Raw genomic sequence first — 20,122 nt, 5'->3', positions numbered from 1 at the left:
TCTGGTTTAGAGCCCAAGAATTTGCATTTCTAACAAGTTCCCAGGTCATGTGAATGCTGCTTATGCTGGGACCACGCTGAGAACCACTAGATAGCGAGGCTGTATACTATGAATAGGACTGTGCTGGGAAACAGTGGAAAATAATGGAGGCCCATACCCAGTGCATGTAGTGTGTGCTTCCAACAGACAAGGAGCAAGAATTATGTAATTTGTGGCCCATCTGGTAGCATTAACTCTATTTTTAGGCCTATGTATGTGTGGCAGTATAGCTTGCCCAAGCTGAGTAAATCAGATAGAGACACTAAAAGCAACAGAAGAAACAATGTTCCTGAAGTAAGATGCTTCAATTTATGAGTCTCCTTAACTTTGACTTTGGAAAGCTAAAATAAATAAAAATCAGTGTGCCCATCTAAAAAATAATTGTGCAAATGCTTAGTTTTGAGAAGGTTTTTCTTTTCTTTTTTTTTTTTTTTTTGAGACAGGGTCTCACTCTCATGCACTGCTGGCAGGCAGTGCTGTGATCATAGCTCATTGCAACCCTCAACTCCCAGGCTCAAGCAATCCTCCTTCCAAGTATTAATAGCTAGAACTACAGGCGTGCGCCACCATCCAGCTAATTTTTAAATTTTTGTAGAGATAAGGTTTTCCTGTGTTTCTAGGCTGGTCTTGAACTCTTGGCCTTAAGCAGTCCTTCTGCCTCAGCCTTCCAAAGAAGGCCAAGAAGCTTTTTCTTTGTCTTTTTAAAAATAAAACAAACAATAGAACTAATTGTATGTAAGAAAAAATATTTATTTACTTCGTTTTGTTCATGTTAGAGTTAATGGATCCATGGTTTTGAATTACTAGTTCAATATTCTTCATTGTGTTTGCCTATAAAACTAAGAGATTTCCGTCAGTGAGTTATATAGCATGTATAGCACTTATATAATTATATTCATGAGAATCTCCTAGGAACACAGAATCAGCCTAAAATGGGACTTGTGCTTACTCCAGCTAGGACTGGCTTCTTAAGATTTAGAGGGATCTCACCGTACCCAAAGCTAGCAGTCCCATGTTTTATAAAGCTTAGTTTTGCTTTGTGATCATGTGGTTAACTTGTTTTCTGTGATAACCTGGCTTTGACTTTGGATTTATGATGATGTATCTGCCCAATCTGACAACTTTCAGTTTCTGGCCCGCCTACCCAGTACCCTATTTTATTTTGGTTTTTCTTAGAGCATCCTCGTTTTAAACCCGCGATCTTATTTCAACCAAGCTATTTGTTCTTAGCTTCCTTTGCATACTGAGCCTATCCTTGATTTCATAATAGGGAGGAACACTTGACTGCCACTTCCTGGAGATCTTTGTTCTTGTACATCCTCTCTGCTGTCCATATATTAGTGTGGAGCCTGCCTTTACTATTTTCTATTCACTTAATTCCATTTTGATGGATTTCAATATACAGAGTCACCATGTTGTGGGTACATCTATAAAGCTATTATGTCAGTTATTCTTTTGACTACGTTGTAAGGAATTTACAGATTATTCTTATTAGGAAATTGGTAAGGAAAACCATATTTCAGATCTCGGTGTGTGGTGTGAGGATCAGAATGCTGTTGGATGAATTAAGTCTATCTTTTATAAGCCTCCTTGCTACTAACATGGATTTTGTGATCAACTAATTCACTAATTTGAGATCCTTTAAGACCTAAGTGATATTTCTCAATTTAATAATTCTGCTTAATCCAAATTTTTGTCTGCAGCTGATTTAATGTGATTCTACAATATTTTTGCTTATTGCAAGGCAGAAAACCATAAAAGACATTTGTAGCCAAATAAATCTGAGGGTTTCAATTTAAAATTACTGGAAGTTTGTCAGTGAAGTCGTATTGCCCGGTAACATATTGCTGTCTAGGAGACAGAAAGCTTTTCCACCTGGATTTTATTGCTAAAGTTATTTGTTATGCGTGTTTGCTAGGATTAGTATTAAATTCCTCTGTTGAATTCAGTAATGCTTATGATTTCTTTTGTACTTTGGCATTAAAAATTAATCTAAACTCTCATAATCTCTCATTTTGATTTGGCTTTATACTAATCACATTTTAAAAATACACTAACCCTATTTTTTAGTTAAAATACCTTTTATTTTACTAGAGTTAAATATTTTAAAAGAAATCAAACCTCTTCCATTTGATTTAAATTGATTATTAATATTAAATATATCATCTATTTTATGAATCAATTTTGTTAGTTCATGTACTCTTGGCTATATACCAAGATTAGAACTTTATTTCACAGGTTCTTACCAAAATAAAGTGTAAGATTTCTTTATTCACATTTTCTCATTTTTTATTAATCCTTCAGTTTCATTTCTCACCACCCCTATTTATTATCTAGATTCTGGAGCAAAGCATCCAGACTATGGTGAATTATCTTGTACAGCAGCCTGGTTGCTTCTTTGCATTTCAGTTTCGTAAGTTGTTTTGCTCACCAGAGTGTCCTTGGACTCTCATTCGCTTGAGTAGGGTTTTATTGTTATCTGTATCTTGCTGTTGCAAGGAGTAATAACATTTGTGGTAAAGGTGTTTTTCATGTTTTTCCAGACTGTGAGAGTGGCTTCATTGGCTGCAAGGTTTCTTTTAGGTATACAAGTTCCTATAGAGTATAAATATTCTGTTATCAAGGGAAAATATTGACTCCAGGAAACACCTTAACATCAGAATAAGTTGTATCCACAGGAAATACTTTTTATATAGAAGACTTGTGGCAAAGTGAAAATATTAGATTATTAACTATTAAAACCAATTTTGTTATAATTCAGAAAACTGCTATCCATCTACTTTGTTAACAACTTTTAATGATTTTCTCTCTGTATAGCAGTTGTCTAGAATTATTGAAAAATAGTAAAGTTATCATTTTTTCCTCTTTTCTGTCAAATTTGATAAGCATGAAAATTGTAAGGAGTAAGAAAATCATAAAGTCTAAAAAAAAATCAGTAAATTAAATTACATGATGATGGTCCAAACAATTCAGAATTTACAAGATATACATTCCATATTCATCTCTGTTATACAGAGTATCCCAATTGATTTACTCATTTTCCCTATGTATGACAACTTTGGTACACACTATAGATTTTATGGTATATATTCACAAGATCAAAAAAGGTAAGTTTCATGGGTGTATGTATATCTCTATATACTCACGTAAATATATATGTACATTTTTGCATGTACATAAATTATCTAATTGAATGATATGTATAAACTAATTACATATTCTGATTATTTTATTACAGTATAACATAATCACAGGCTCTGGGGGCAAGCAGAATTGAGTTTAAAATTCAGCTTATCACTTACTTGCTAGTAGAGTATGTTGTTTAGTCCTTGAGTATAGATGCTAAACATCTATAAAATTATTCTGGCCTGGGAAATGGAGTGTTGTTATTGGCCCTGCTTAGGTCTGGTGCCCACCTCTTGAACACTCACTGGGGCTGTGATTATAGGGTTATCTGGGAAGATTACAGCTCCCTTTCTAATCAAAGAGCTAGTAGGATCATTTTTCCTAAGTATAGGGGGAGTGGGAGGGATGAGTGCTAATCCCAAGAGAAGCAAGAAATTTTAGAAAGGCAAAATAATAGATGTCTGATATTGTGTATGATTAGATACAAGGAGGACACTTATAAAGAGGATTTTGAACAATCTAAGTGAAAGGTATAAGCATATGAAGTAAGGTACTGAGAATGGAGGTGGAGAGGATGTGATCTGAACATTCAGAAAATTTAAGAGGTAGCATTCATGGAATTATAAGTAAACCATTATAAAACAAATTAGCTTTGCAAACACCAGCCAAATAAAACAAATAGTCTGCTTTGCTTACCCTTTTGAACTTTGCTGCATGGCATACAATTTTATTTTTTATTTTTTTGCTCTATCTGTGCGTGTGTATATATATATATATATATGCATGCTTCATTTACATAGTTATTGCTATTTGTTTAGATATCTGAACATTTTTCTGTCTAGAACACAGTAAAGGACATACAGTTATGGACAATTTGTTGTTTCAAACTGTTAAACACACAACAGGTTTCTTAAATGCCTTTCTATTTTATCTCCACACATAACCAACTGAATATTTAAAAAGCAATATCCTTGGACAGTTAACAGGCTGGGTAATATGTATGGATATGATAATGCCATATAAACTGAGTAAATTTGGCTTGTCTGTGACTGTCTTTGGCAAAATGGCAACATTACTTGGACTGTAATTTCTTTATTGGTTTATCTGTGAATAGAATTATTCTGTTCAAATAATACATTCCACAGTCAGGTCATAGTTTAATATGATTATAGATTTATAATAGTTATAGATTTCTCTTCATATTGTTTAATGCATAGAGCTTAATATTGCTTTCATAGATTTCATAGATTTCATGGATTTATATGTAATCATGTAAAGTTTTTTATTGTCATAAATGACCCCTTTTAGGAATCTGAGATCAAAACTATTTTCATAATTATACTAATAGCTTATTTGCCTTAAAATTTTTTTTTTAATTTAATTGTTTTTGAGGCAGATCTTGCTGTGTTGCCCAACCTAGTCTTGAACTCTGGACTCCAGCAGTCATACTGCATGTGCCTCCTGAGTAGCTGGGATTACAGGTGCAGAGCCACCATACCCGGCATGTTTGGTTGTTAAAATCTGTTGACATTTGCACTGATGGTACAAAAGCAGTGGTGGGTAAAACTGCTACTGCTTTAGAATGAATCAAGTCAGTGGCACCAAACTGTACTAGTAGTGATTGTATTTTTAAAGACATGATGCACTTGCAGGGTAAAAAAAGCCATTCTTATTTAAGAATATCTTTGATGAAGAAGTAAAAATTATTAATTTTGTTAACTTTTGGGTATATAACAGGCATATTTAAAAAAATTGAGTAAACCTATCATTTCAAAGAAAACAATTGACAATCGTTATTGCCAAAGATAAAATTCAAGTGAAGATAAATTACAAATGAAAATAAAAATTATAACCTTGGAAAACTATATTCACCACCTTGAGTTTGACAACTTCTGAATACATTGTATAAGAGAATAGAAAGACTACTCTAATAGAATTGATGGTGATATTGACAAATGTGATTTTTTTGATGTGTAATAAAATAAATTAGCATTTGGAAAATCTGTATTACTCAATGAAACAGTATCTGCCAAATGATCAATGTGTGGTATTACAAATCATGTATATGTCAAAGATTCATTCAAAGTCCATACAAAATAGACCAATGGCTTTTAATGTAACAAGGTAAAAAAAAGTTCATTGATATGGGTTTTAGATTATACATTGCAATGAATTTTTAAGAAACTACCATTTGTCAAGTAAATAAGGCTTATTGTAAAAGGCTATTCAAATAGTCTACCATTTTCAAACTAAAAATACCTCAACCTAAACAACATATTACAGCAGTTTGAAAGCTGAAGTAGATGAGAGAATCCAGCTGCCTTCCATTAAATCAGACATTAAAGAGATTTTTTTAAATGTAAAACAATGTGACTCTTCTCCCTAATTAAAAAAAATTGTCATTTTTTTCTCACAAAACATATTTATGACAACATATAAAGGATTTTGTTACATTTAAATTAATATTAAAAATTTTAAATTTATAATATAATAAATATTGATATCTATATAAATAAAAGTTATTTAGAGTCTTCAGTAATTTCCTAGAGCTAAAAGGGCCATTAGCCAATAAAGTTTGAGAACTTCTTCCCTGCAGGATAAAATTGAAACCTCAGTGTATGGTTATCATGACTCCTGCCACTGATTCTACCGTTTTTCCTACCCTCTTCCCCTCCACCCTCTGATTCAGTGAGATGAAAATATTTTTATTCCAAGAGAACCATACTATTTTTCACCTCTGCACCTTTGCGTAATGCTCCTTTTGCCATGAATATTTATTCTCCTCCAGCTCTCTGTATAAAACATTGGCTGCAGATGCCTTTTTGGAGTTTTGTCTCTGGCAATATCCTTTTATCATAAATTCTGAACTTAATATAATGAACTTATCTGAACCTAATATAATGACTCCCATTTTCTTATACTTATTGTTTACATGGTTTACTGTTTTTTTCCATCCATTTTCTTTTAACCTACCTGTGTTTTTATATTTAAAGTTGGTTTCTAATATGCAGCATATAATTAGATCTTATTTTATTAAGCCATCCAAAATCTCTGCCTTTTAATGGGAATTTTTAGTGCACTAACATTTAATGTAATTGGGATTGGTTTTAAGTATACTATTTTATATTTGTTCTATTTGTTTTCTATTCCCCCTTCTGTTTTTATCTGGAACTTTATCTTTTCCTTTCTTCTATTAGATTAATTGAATATTTCTTAGAATCCCATTTTAAGTTATTCATTGGCCTTTTAGGTAAATATCTTTTCTTTTTATTTCTTTTATCTTTTTAAGTGGTTACTCAGATTATGTGGTTCTCAAACTTGAGCATGTGACAGAATGACCTGCAAGTCCTGTCAAAACAATAATTTTTGGGTTCCACTCCCTGGGTTTGTGATTTAATGAGTCTAGGGTTGGTCATGAAAATTTGTATCTCTAACAAGTTCCCTGGTGATATTGATGCTGCTAGTTTGGGGACTATTCTCAGATAATCACTGTTCTGAGGAATAAAATATACATCCTCAATTTTCACAGTCTACTTAGAGTTAATAATATTGTACTGCTTCACTTAAAATGTAGGAATCTTTCAATGGTATAGGTTCATGTATCACCTTTTACCCAGGTTTATGCTATATTTCTAACATGTATTACAAATATAGACATTTTAAGGCCAACACAGTACAATGTTAATATTTTTGCTTTAATCAGTCATGTATATTTTAAATAAAATAAGAGGAAAAACTAGTCTTTTGTTTTTATCCATATATTTATCTTTATACTCACTATTCCTTCCTGAAGATCCTGTTTCCATTCCATTTCATTTCCCCTCAGTTTGAATAACTTCCTTTAGCATTTATCTTAGTATGAGTTAGCTGGCTACAAATTCCTTTAGATTTCTTCTATCTGAAAATGTCTTTATTTTACTATCATTACTGAAGGATTTTGTGCTAATATAGAATTTCAAGTTGAAATTTTTTTTCTTGTAGCACATTAAAAATTTCAGTTGTCCATTGGCATCCATTGTTTCTGACGAGAAGTCAGCAGTCATTGAAATTGTTGTTTTCTATGTACAGTGTGTCATCTGTTCTCATTTGAGCTCTAACTTCTCAGCATCCCTCATTATATCCTTCTAACTCTATAATTTGAATGCAATCCCATATCACTAATTTTGAGTAGGGAGTTTCTTTATTCATTCAGTCATTGATATGCTATATCTCCAAATTCTGATGAGTTTTCTACTCTATATATGCTACATACAGCATATTTGGGGTTTCTATGCCCAAAATAATTCACTGTCTTTTCCCATTATTAATTTGATTTCATTACTTGTTTTATTCTTAAAGATGCTCTCATTCTTCCAGTCACTTGGACTCAAAATCTTGAAGTCATCTTTTACCCTTCTTTCATCTTTTTTTTTTTTTTTTTTTTTTTGGAGACAGAGTCTTGCTTTCTTGCCTAGGCTAGAATGAGTGCCGTGGTGTCAGCCTAGCTCACGGCAACCTCAAACTCCTGGGCTCAAGCGATCCTCCTGCCTCAGCCTCCCGAGTAGCTGGGACTACAGGCATGAGCCACCATGCCCGGCTGATTTTTATATTATATATATCAGTTGGCCAATTAATTTCTTTCTATTTTTATGGTAGAGACAGGGTCTCACTCAGGCTGGTTTCGAACTCCTGACCTTGAGCAATCCGCCCGCCTCGGCCTCCCAGAGTGCTAGGATTACAGGCGTGAGCCACCAAGCCCGGCCTTTTTTTTTTTTTTTTTTTTTTGAGACAGACTCTCACTTTGTTGCCCAGGCTAGAGTGAGTGCCGTGTGGCATCAGCCTAGCTCACAGCAACCTCAATCTCCTGGGCTCAAGCAGTCCTACTGCCTCAGCCTTCCGAGTAGCTGGGACTACAGGCATGTGCCACCATGCCTGGCTAATTTTCTGTATATATATTTTTAGTTAGTCAATTAATTTCTTTCTATTTTTGGTAGAGATGGGGTCTCACTCAGGCTGGTTTCGAACTCCTGATCTCGAGCAATCTGCCTGCCTCGGCCTCCCAGAGTGCTAGGATTACAGGCGTGAGCCACCGCACCCGGCCTCATCTTCACACTCTGTATCTAGTTTGTTCCTGTTACTTCTTATTTGGAAATGTCTTACCATTACCTCCTTTTGCTACTGCTGCCATCCAAGTTTTAGAGTTCAAAATAAGACAAAATACTTAAAGATATAATGGCTGAACTTCTTTCACTTAGCATGCTAGATGATTCCAGAAGCCTTTGCTATTCATTCTATCCCTTATTCTTTACTTCAGACCAGCATGCCCATCACTATTACATAAGTAATCTTCCTAAAGTACTACTTTTATTTTATATTCTTCTGCTCACATTTTTAGTGACTCCCCATTTCTTTTGGCAGTGTTTCTCTTTGCATGAAAATTATTATCATAGACTTTTAGTGTTGACATAAATTATTTTAATTTTTAGTGATGCAACTTAAATATGTCCAAAAATATAAAACTAAATATAAGCTTTTGCACATACAATTATATAACTAAAATAATTTACAAATTCATTACAAACAAAAGTATAAATGAATAAAATTTAAGTTAATAATATTAATGTGACAAAAGATGTTGTTTGCCAGAAACAAGCTTAACATAAATATGGTACAGACTCTGAGTTAGGCATGGTCCTGTTCTACTGTGATCACTCATTTAGCCCAACACTTTTCTTTCTTTAAACTTCTGAGAAGCCTTTGTTTCTATAGCATGCTGTGACATCATTTGGCTTTCACTTAGTACAAATGTGTCATTTGAGAAATAGATCCACTGCTATCTTTTCTCATACCTCAACCTGCTACAATTATAGTAGCACTGCTTGGCCACAGTAAAATAGCAAATTAAACTGCACATTCAGGCACTAATACTGGTTGGTGATTTGAGGTTACTAGGTGAGCATCCAGATTATCCGGTATATGTTGTGTTTATTTAAGAGACAGAGCAAGACAGAGTTTTAGTTGAATTTAAAAAAAGACTCTTAGAAGATTTTTGTGGAAAGGAAGTAGAATCTCAAAATCAGTCCCTACCCCCAGAGTCTATAGACTCTGTTATAAAAATCAGTCATCTGTGGGATAAAGACCATACTCCTTATGTTGACATCTGAGGCCTTCATCAAGTTGAATTAAATCTCTTTTCTTGTTCAATTTTATTTTTTCTTACTGTCATGTGAACATGCTGACACTTTCCCAGATATATGCTTCTCTGCTGTACCTATGCAAGCCCATCTGTCTATAGCCTTTAAGAACCATTCATGCCTTCATTTCCCCTTGAAGCTTCTGCCTACCTCTTCAGTTTTAATTTGATTTTTCTCCTTCTTTGAAGTCTTTGAATTGCATCTGTATCTACTACTCTGACATTTCATTTTTTTGTGATGTTATTTTTAATTGTTTGACTTTTATGTTCACTACATCACTAAACTTTAGGGCCCTTAAGGCAAAATAGTATCTTAAAAGTTTTTTGCATAATCCACAGGACTATTATTGATATTCTTGAAGCACTTATTGAGGGAATCAAATGATTAAATGTAATGCTCAGTATTAGAGATTTGATTTTCTTTGCAAAAATATGTGTTTTCTTAAAATAGAATATAAGAAAAGTACTTTGATGTAGAAAATTTGCATTTGTAAGAAACTAAAATGCCTTAAAATGTTGTATTTTTGTGCCTGTTTATTCTTCATTTTCAGGCCTTTTGGGAAAGATTGTGATGGCTATCCGAGATGCAGGTTTTGTAATCTCAGCTATGCAGATGGTAGGTAATTTACAGTGAGCCATAGTGTATTGGGGATTCTTTGAACTGTTTTCCATTGAATGTTCTCTGTGCAATCACGAACTCAACATATTAAAAATAAAACATTTGCTGAACTAAATAACCTTCTTATAATCATGGTTTATGGTTTTACCCATATAATCTTTTACTGAGAAAATTAATATTCAAATGATATATTTAATTTAAGCTGATAAGGTAAGTTTATACAATTATTGAATTTTAGTTACAATATAAATAAGGACCCCCAAAATGTGTTTAGTTCTCATAAACAAAAAATAGAATCAGAGTAAGCAGTCATTTTTCTGTCTTCTGGGTTCCTAAGTAGATAATGAAGGAAGAGAATCGGTTCAGATTTCTTCCCTGACCAGTGCCTTTTGTTGGTTTCCAGACTTTCCCTCAGGACCTCCTTGGATGTTAGTGTACTTCAGCCCCTTTGTTGGCACTTGTACCACTGCACCTCCAGAGCCCACATTTGTTCAAAATTGCTCTGCTCACACATTCCTAGAAAATCCTTCATTGAAGAAACATCTGCTCTGGCAGAAATCATACCTTCTTGCTATACTCACTGATGCATTTGACATATAATTTGGGTACCAATTATTATATGAATTCAGATAAACAATTTGGTTTTTACAACATTTGGTTGAAGCCCATCAAGTTTCTGCCTTTTTGATAGTGAAATATCAAAATACTCATTTTGAAGCTGACAATTTTCTTACCAATATTATTTATATCCTTTTCTTTTTTTCTGAAAAGAAACTGCTTTTGATCTCTATAAAGTGTTAGGATCACTTAAAATCAGGAGTCAGGTCGTAAGTTGGAGTTCTGCCTATTTTGTGCCAATAAGCCTAAACAAACAAAATAAAAAGTTAGAAATATCAACTAGCTTGCAAAGTCATCAAGCACAACTTGTAGACTGATGAGAAAATCGATATTTGAAGAACCTTATCTATGATTATAAAGAAATTATTAGTTAAAACTTTCTAAAAGTATTAGCTTAGTAATGTTTTAATGAGATTATAGAATGGTACCTAAGCCTACTTCAAAAATAATAACTGTGGAAATTTTAGTTTTGAACATTGACCTAACTCTGGGCTTATAACCTAGCACAATGATTGGCTATAGTTGGTACTCAGTGAAAAAAATAGTAATAAAAAAAAATTGGGGTAAATTGAACCTATGGGGAATGGGGCATGGTAGTGGAGTGGCAAGGACGGTCAACTTTTAGAGTCATAAAGATCTTATTCTCAGTTGGGGTCAGCTGCTTTCTAAGCTTGTGACCTTGGTCAAACGTCAAACATTCTTATTCACAGTTGTCTCATCTGGGCAATGAGAACATTATTATTTATTTAAATGGATTATTTTGCAGATTAAATGGAAATAACTGTTTTGAGCTCAATTACTAAGTATTTAATAAATTATATCTGCTAATATTTTGTTGCAGTAATAACAAAGCTGTGTGAATGTAAGATAAAAAAAAACACTGAAATCAAACAGAATTCCTTCCCTATAGTAGTAGTGTTGCCTATGAAGACAAATCCTCCCAACTTGAATTATTGTCTGTATAGGCAGAAATTTTTCAGCGATCTTCAGTCATGGTAACAATAAAGAAGCAAAGTAGGGTTAAAAATAAAATTATAAATTCTGAGGCTATTTTTTTAAAAAAATTAAGGTCTTAGTTTTTAAGACCCTAGAACATAATGAAATTTTGTTCCTAACTAAATTTAAACCCAGCATTGATAAGAATGAGTCTTTCTAAACTTATTTTGTAAGCATACCTTTACAATTATTTATGAAGAGTATTAGGACTTCCAGATGACTTGTGTAAGTACTTTGTTATGAACCAGACAGACTAGGGATTTTTCTGAGTGCTTGGGAGGAAAATGGTGTTTTTCTCTGCCTCCTTTACAAAATCTGAAGTACTTTTCTTTAGTGATATTTCTTTCTTGTGCCACTAAATCTGTGATAGTGCAATTAACATTGCATGTAAGTCTTTTTTTGTTATCAGGAATGAGGTTTTATTCAGAGAGAGGTGTAGTGTAGTAATTCAGAGCATGATCAATAGGATCAGACTGCTTTGAATAGAACACCAGTTTGGGAAGGTTATATAACCCCTCTTAGTTATATAACCCCTCATGGTATTAGTAGCCTGAGCTATAAATTGGAGTTATTTTTTTGAGACAGAGTCTCACTTTGTTGCCCAGGCTAGAGTGAGTACCATGGTGTCAGCCTAGCTCACAGCAACCTCAAACTCCTGAGCTCAAGCAATCCTGCTGCCTCAGCCTCCTGAGTATCTGGGACTACAGGCATGTGCCACCATGCCTGGCTAATTTTTTCTATATATTTTTAGTTGCCCAATTAATTTCTTTCTGTTTTTAGTAGAGATGGGGTCTCGCTCTTCCTCAGGCTGGTTTCAAACTCCTGACCTTGAGCAATCCTCCGGCCTCGGCCTCCCAGAGTGCTAGTATTACAGGCGTGAGCCAAATTGGAGCTATTAATACCACCCCTGCAGTAGGGTTGTTGTGAGTATTAAATGAGATGATGCATGTATGAAACTTAGAACAATGCTGACACATTAAGTACTCAATAAATAAATGTTATCCAGTATTATTATTGATGAGCTAGTCTTTAATAACATCTTTTCTTCAAAAAGTAACTTATCCTAGGTTTACATTTTAAAGTAAAGAAAATATATCCAAGAAATCATAAATGTTGAGTGCTAAGTGTGACTGACTTATTTGTCTTTTGTTGGTTGGCTTATGGTTTTGTTTTGCTTTATTTTTTAATATAGTTCAATATGGATCGGGTTAATGTTGAAGAGTTCTATGAAGTTTATAAAGGAGTGGTGTCTGAGTATAATGTAAGTATCAAAGCAAATGTAAAAATATTTGTTAAATAAAAATTATAATAAACCGTTGTTTTAGACTAAGCAATACTAGGCCCCAATAGAACAGACTAAAAATCAAAATGGAATCACTGGTGTTAAAGTTCCATGCCACCAAACTGAAACTAAGTTGTTCCCTGACTTTCTGCTGAGAAATCCAGAGAGAGATAATAGCCAAATTTCCTAAATAGGCCAATTTCAATGGGCATAATAATGAAGTTTCCCTCTGCCTTTAATCCTTAAAACAAAAAGTAACCGGAAGTAACCTGATGTTAAACAATTAGTTATTTTTCTATTGTTCTGTTTTCTATTCCAGCCTTACAAGGAAGGTAACTTTGAAATGACCAATCCACTTTTTGTTCTTTGTTTTTCCTTTATTTAATACTTTTCTGTCTATAAAACCAAGCCCTTCTGCTCAACTCATTGTAATAATTTATTCTATTTTGTGGAATGAAGTGTTGCCTGATTCTAGAATCATGAATAAAGCAAATTGAGATCTTTAAGCTAAATTTGTTGTCATTTTTTCCTTTGACAGTACTGAAAACTATTTGTGTATCTCAGATCTTGAGGATCTCAGTATAATATGTAATCATGAAAGTATTCCTTAAGGTATTCTTTCTGCTAGCTGCTAGGTGATCATATCCAGTGACTGGGGCATTCATATCCCTAGAGCCAGTGGAAAATATATTGTTTCATTTATTAAACCTAAATATGTAGGAGAAAAACAAAAGAAAAAAGGCATTGACAGCAAGACAAACTTTTCTGGGATATTGACACATTTTGACATTTTCTAATAGTTATAGTTTACTCAGAGTAGAAGACTGTCCAAAATGCTTTAGTTAATAGTAAATAGTTCTTGGCCAGGTGCTATGGCTCACGCCTGTAACCCTAGTATTTTGGGAGTATAAGGCGGGAGGATTGCTTAAGACCAGGAGTACAAGACTAGCCTGAGCAACATAGCAAAACCCCATCTCTTGATACAATATAGCATCAAGTAGTACTTAATATCTACCTTAATGATGCAAATGCAAATATAATAAACTGAAAGTGTGACTGATAATGATGAAATAATGACTTGAAGGGATTTATACAAAGGTCAATGAAATGTGTTCTTGAAAACAAATGACTATATTCAAATGAGCCAAATCTTGTTCCTTAATATAGCACACAGTAGATACTTATTAAAAGTTAGTTTCCCTTCCCTCCTCTTCATCAAATTATTTTAGAAACATTTATGCTGGTACACTGCCTGTCACCCAAGGTGTTTTTTTAGAGAGTTTTGGCTTTTCAAAACTATGGCATAAGGTTCACTATTCATGACAATGAGACTAGATTTTCTTTTCACTTTTCTATGCCCTTTCCTTTAAGCCTATCTTAAAAACAGAAAAATGTGCTAGTCCAAGAGCCTTTCACTTATTTAGCCCTATATAATAAAAGCCAATTATGAAATATTTTATTTTGGGTCTGGTATACTGATTGTATTCTACCCTTCTTTAGAAAGACCAGAGCAGGGTTTTTTTCCCTCCCTTTTGTTGTAGCTTATCAAAGTTTAATCTTATCAGATCCTTCATTTTAGAGTTATGGCCATACTTTTCTTAAATGGAAGAGATCTTAAAATGTATTCTTATCTTAAAATTATTTATTCAACCAGTGACAACTGTTTATTCATCTTTTAAATCTTTTGCATTCTCCTTCTTTTATTTGTTCAGTTTGACTTTTAAAAAATATAAAGGCAACTACATTCTTTAATTTATATCATATTATACTTTATATATAAGATAAAGACACGGATGGAAGCATATCCCACAGCAGCCTTGATCCTCATTTATATTCTCATATAATATCATGAAGTATTGAATTTGGTAACAAATAGCAGTTGAGAGCACTAATGTTTTATATATATATTTGAGGTGGCCCATATGTCCCTTTGGAAAAATACTTTTTTTAAAAAACCCATCTCTGACTTTTAATGTCTGCTATATTGTGCTTTCAAATACCATATGTGTATTTTCTACTTATGTAATAGACATTTACTCTTAGTATTTTTTGATCTTTGGATTCTGAAAGTCAAGATAAGAATGTAGCTGGGTGGGTGTATCATTTCTTTTAATTGGGATTTATATTCCTTTCTTCTATGTAATCTTCTCAGTAAGATATTTAATATGCTTACTATTTAAATCTTGTAATAATAATAAAAATGCCTACCTCAAGTAAAGAAAATATGGACTATTGGTGAAGAAAAAACTACCTTATTTCAGAGAAATTATTAGTTTGTGAGTAATTTTTAGTAATATTTATGATTATATATTCAGCTTAAAACAGCTTATTTAGCTTAAAACAAATATATCAAATCATTATTGGTTTGTAGTGGTCTGTTAATGAGAGAATGAACTGGAATATATCAATCAGCACATACCAATATCCAGATGTCTTTATGAGAATTTACTGTGTTTATATGATATAAAATTTTATTTAAACTAAGGAAACTATTTGAAAACTTTCCCCAAACTTAAATTAGAATTTTTTTATCCAGTAATATTTTTCCAAAGTAATAGTCTTAGGAAGGGTATATAATCTCTGATGTTTTTAAAGTTCTTGAAAGTCACATTAGTGGTTTTAAATTTAAGATGTGTTGGTACAGGGGTATGAAAAGAACTACTTAGGCGTAGAGTATATAGGGTGAAACAATAATGATACATTATTATACCAGATTTTTTTTGTTACTCTAACCTTTTAGGTTTTCCTATATTCCTACAAACTATATACTTATAATATCTCCCCAAACTAATTGCAACTAGCACACAGCTTCCTAAAATCACTTCCCTTTTTTGTTTTTTGCCATGGAGTTGGATGCTAGGTTCAAATCCTGAATCCTCCAGTTGTGTGACCATAGACAATTTATTTACACAAGGCCTTGATTAACCCATGTATAAAATAAGAATAATGCTACCTTATGAAATTGTTGTAGAATTAAATAAATCATGTAAAATAGTCTCACATATTAAGAGTACTTAGTAAATATTAGCTGATGTTATTTTTATTATTTAATCTGCTATAATTTTTGGTAGTAGATTTCATTTTGATCATTTATAGCTATATTTCAACATTTGCAGTCATAAAAAAGATGTTAATTCCTATCTCATAGTGTTACCATGATTCATTTATTCACCACATGTATATTGAGTATCTACTATAAGGCCAGACAGTCAGTGATGAACAAAAAAGCATACTATGACATCATGGAACTTATGTTCTGGTGAGGATAGACATTAAATCAAATGATCCCACACACAGCTACCTAAGGGCAGATGTCAAAGCGCTTAAAGGAAACAAACAGGTTCTTTTTTGTTTAAAAAATTACTACTTACTGAAAACGAGGGTGACTTAAGTCAATTTTTTTAAGGGGCATGTTCTGCTTTTGATGAAGTTCTTTGTTCAACATGATTTTTTATTTCCATTTTTTTTTTTTTTTTTTTTTTTTGAGACAGAGTCTCACTTTGTTGCCCAGGCTAGAGTGAGTGCCTTAGCGTCAGCCTAGCTCACAGCAACCTCAATCTCCTGGGCTCAAGCAATCCTCCTTCCTCAGCCTCCCAAGTAGCTGAGACTAGAGGCATGTACCACCATGCCCAGCTAATTTTTTCTATATGTAGAGACACTATTTTTGATCAATTTTTTAAAAATTATACCACTTCATATGTAGAGTTAAGAATCTTAAAAATCATCTCTTTCCCTTCTATCCTATGTGGTGGTGGTCTCATACGTTTTACTTCTATGTATGTTATAAACCCTACAGTAAATTGTTAATATTTTTGCTTTAAGCAATAAATTCTTTCAAAGCAACTAAAAAATAAAAAGTGTATTTTATACTTACCCATGTTTATTGTTGTTTTGTTTTGATCCATATTTTTGTCTGGTATTTTTTTCCTTCTGCCTAAAGAACATCCTTTAAGATTTCTTATGGTATAAAGCTACTGAACGTGAATTCTCTCAGCTCTTGTTTTTCTGAAAAAGTATTTATTTTCTCTTCATTTTTGAAAAAATATTTTTTCATCTGGATATAGAATTCTCGATTGACAGGTTTTTGTTTGTTTACATCATTGTCATCTTTATTTTTGTTCTGCTGCTATGTAATGTGCCATTTTATTGTTTGGACTGTTTACGAGGATTTGTGTTTTGTTTTTCACTTATTTGATTATGTTTCACCTGCACCCTATTGTACTTTTATTTACATTTATTCTCCTTGGCTTTTGTTGGATCTCTAGGTTTGTTGGTTTCAATAAAGTTGGAAAGCTGTTAGCAATTATTTCTTAAAATATGTTTCTGTTCATCACCTTCTCTTCTGGGACTCTAATTATATATATATGTATATATATATATATATATATATGTATATGTATATAATAGACAACTTGACATTGTCCTACAATGTCCTAGGTATTTTTTATATTTTTATTCCTTGTTTTTTTTCTCTATGCTTATTTTGGAATAATTTCTATTGCATATCTTCAAGTTCATTATTCTTCCACAATGTCTTAACCTGTTCACCGCATCCAGTGTATTTTTCAATTTAGATGTCTTGATCTCATCTCTAGAAGTTCCATTTGGATCTTTTTAAAATATGTTTGATTTTCTCCTTAACATGTTCCTATTTCCTTCTATAATTTGTACATGTGAAGCTTATTCATAATAGTTCTTTTAACATTCTTATGTTAATTACATCGTTTCTGTCATTACTGGGTTTATGTCAATTTATATTGAGTTTTCTTCTGGTGATGGTTTATATTTTTCTATTTCTTTACATGCCTGGTAATTCTTTTGTTGGATGCTGGATAGTGAGAAATTGATAGTGTTACATGGTAGATTTTGTTGTATTCCTTTAAAGAATGTTTGACTTTATTCTGGCACTTAACTAGATCAGTTTGACTTTTTTGAGGCACGGTTTTAAGCTTTGTAGTATGAGTACAGAGCGTCTCATGATCTAAGGCTAATTTAGGCCAACTACTATGGAACAATACCCTTCTCTAGGCTCCACCTGATGTTCCATGTGTCTTATGAGGACTTTCCGCTCTGGCTGGTAGAGGCACAATCTCTCCGCAGCCTTGTGCTGTCTGGGAGTTTGATCTACTGCTTTCTGCTGATTCTTCCCGTAGCCTCAGGTAGTTTCCTTTATACTTCCCACAGACTCTTAGCCAAAGACTCATGTGAACTTCTCTGCAGATTCTGTAGCTTACACTCTGTACAGCTCGCCTGGTCTCTCCAGTATTCTGCCCTGAAATTCTAGCTACTTTGGCCTCCTTGAACTTCAGTCTTTGTCTCTTCAACTCATTGAAATTGTTGAGCTCTGTTGTGTTTCCTATACCTGGTCTATGGTCTGGAAACTGTCTCCAGGCAGTAAGATGGAACAATTATACAACTCACCTCATTTGTTTTCCTACTCTCAGGGGTTATAGTCCTGCGCTGCCTATCATCAGTATATGAAAACTGCTGTTTCATGTGTTTTGTCTAGTTTCTAGATGTTTAATGTGGGAGAATAAATCCTATTCCTGTTATTCCTTGTTGCTAGAACACATTATGATTTGAAAATGTTCTTCAGGAGGAAAACTTTGAAATTTATATTTTTAAGAATGTTAATTTGAGAACACTGTGTTCAAAGAGAAGGCCTTTGAGAAGAAGATGTGTTAGAAAATAATTTCAGATAATGAAAGTCAGGTGGTAAAGCATTACATTAAAAATGGTGGTAGGATTACTGGTAGCAATGGAGATGAGGGAACATATGTAAAAAATATTTTTGCAGGGAAAATGGACAAAATTTGGGAATTTGGGAACTACTTGGTGTGTGGGATACAGGTAGGAAAGAAGTTAAAGATGACTTTACCAAGATTAGTGGGATAGTTACATAATTAAAATAGAAGGGGTAAAAGCTTATTAAATTCTTTTGTTTCTTTTCTGTATCATAGGATATGGTGACAGAAATGTATTCCGGCCCTTGTGTAGCACTAGAGATTCAACAGAATAATGCTACAAAGACATTTCGAGAATTCTGTGGACCTGCTGATCCTGTAAGTTATTGTTTAAAATATTAATCTAGTTTGTGTTATCCATTAACTAAATATTTTAATAGGTTTGAAATGTTTAGTTAGTTTTTAAAATGTAATAGTGAATATAATATACACCTTTTTATTCAAAATAGTATTTACATTATTATGTAATATTTCAATTAAAAATTGTATTAATCTAATGACAATATAGAATGGCAGAAACATTTACTATGGCATTTTCTTTTGTTATTTCTTCTTGCTAATTATCTAAAGTGTTATCTTTTGACATAGGGAAGCTCTATAAATAAAGGTCTAAATGTGAAGAATACTAATATGGTGGCATCATACCAATACATAAATAAATATGAGCAGTGAGACTTATACAAAACTTGATATTCTCTAGTATACCTTTCAATTTGCTTTGGGGTTTCTTCCTGTGGATATTTGGTGGTGGATATTTGGTGGTGGATATTTGGTGGTGGATATTTGGTGGTGTGTGTGTTTGTGAGAGAGAGTAGAGGTGGGGGCATTGAAACGTAGAAGCAGCATTAGAATACATATAATAAAGCTCCATGCAAATGCTAGAAGCTGAGTAGGATTATGGGAACTGTTACTGATTTTAAACACTAACTCTAAATTCACCAATTCCTTTATTTCACTATCAATTGAAAATAGTTTATTGAAAATGAGTAGCCAATTCAATTTTTAATAATTTAATTCAGAGCATTTATTGGGTACACTTAGATGCAAGACACTAAGTCATCAGCACCTATTAAGAAATTATCTTGTGTGAAATTGCTGCTAGATAATGCCCAGTAGAGGAGAACAATACACCTGTTGTCAATGATCTAAGAGTACACACATAAAGATTTTTTAGAATACTTACAGAGCAATGTACAAATAAGAACCAAAATATTGTTATTTCAGGTAAAATCCAGATGTTGAAGGATAGTATAGTAAAGGAGCAATAAATATGGCCTGAAGATAATTAAGAAAGCTCAGAAAGAGAAATGCAAACAAGGATTTGAAAGATGAATCAGGAAACAAGGAGAATGGGAAAAACTCTAAGGTGTACAAAGACAACAATGAAGGAATTTGCAAATTTATTATGGTAAACAGAATGTTTACCATATGAGTGTGAGATGGATAGCCTTAAAAACCAGGCAAAGAATTGTAGATTCTTTATAATTTGAATCTTACATAGTAGGAAATAGGAATTCCCTACATGC

General features: G+C 33.0%; 1 protein-coding gene across 3 annotated transcripts in view; it reads left to right on the top strand.

Moving 5' to 3' along the window:
* Positions 1-20,122, top strand: part of NME7 (NME/NM23 family member 7) — a 169,141-nt gene that overhangs the window by 79,468 nt on the left and 69,551 nt on the right. For all 3 annotated transcript variants that reach the window (XM_076000367.1, XM_012783896.3, XM_012783897.3), the window contains 3 exons: positions 9,889-9,953; positions 12,763-12,831; positions 18,813-18,914. In XM_076000367.1, the coding sequence (XP_075856482.1) occupies positions 9,889-9,953; positions 12,763-12,831; positions 18,813-18,914 (236 nt within the window). The remainder of the gene's footprint in view (positions 1-9,888; positions 9,954-12,762; positions 12,832-18,812; positions 18,915-20,122) is intronic.

This window comes from Microcebus murinus, chromosome 2, assembly GCF_040939455.1.
Source record: "Microcebus murinus isolate Inina chromosome 2, M.murinus_Inina_mat1.0, whole genome shotgun sequence".
In the NCBI taxonomy this organism is placed as follows: Eukaryota; Metazoa; Chordata; class Mammalia; order Primates; family Cheirogaleidae; genus Microcebus; species Microcebus murinus.
Note: the sequence above shows the minus strand (reverse complement) of the source record. Positions and strands in the feature narration are given on the sequence as shown.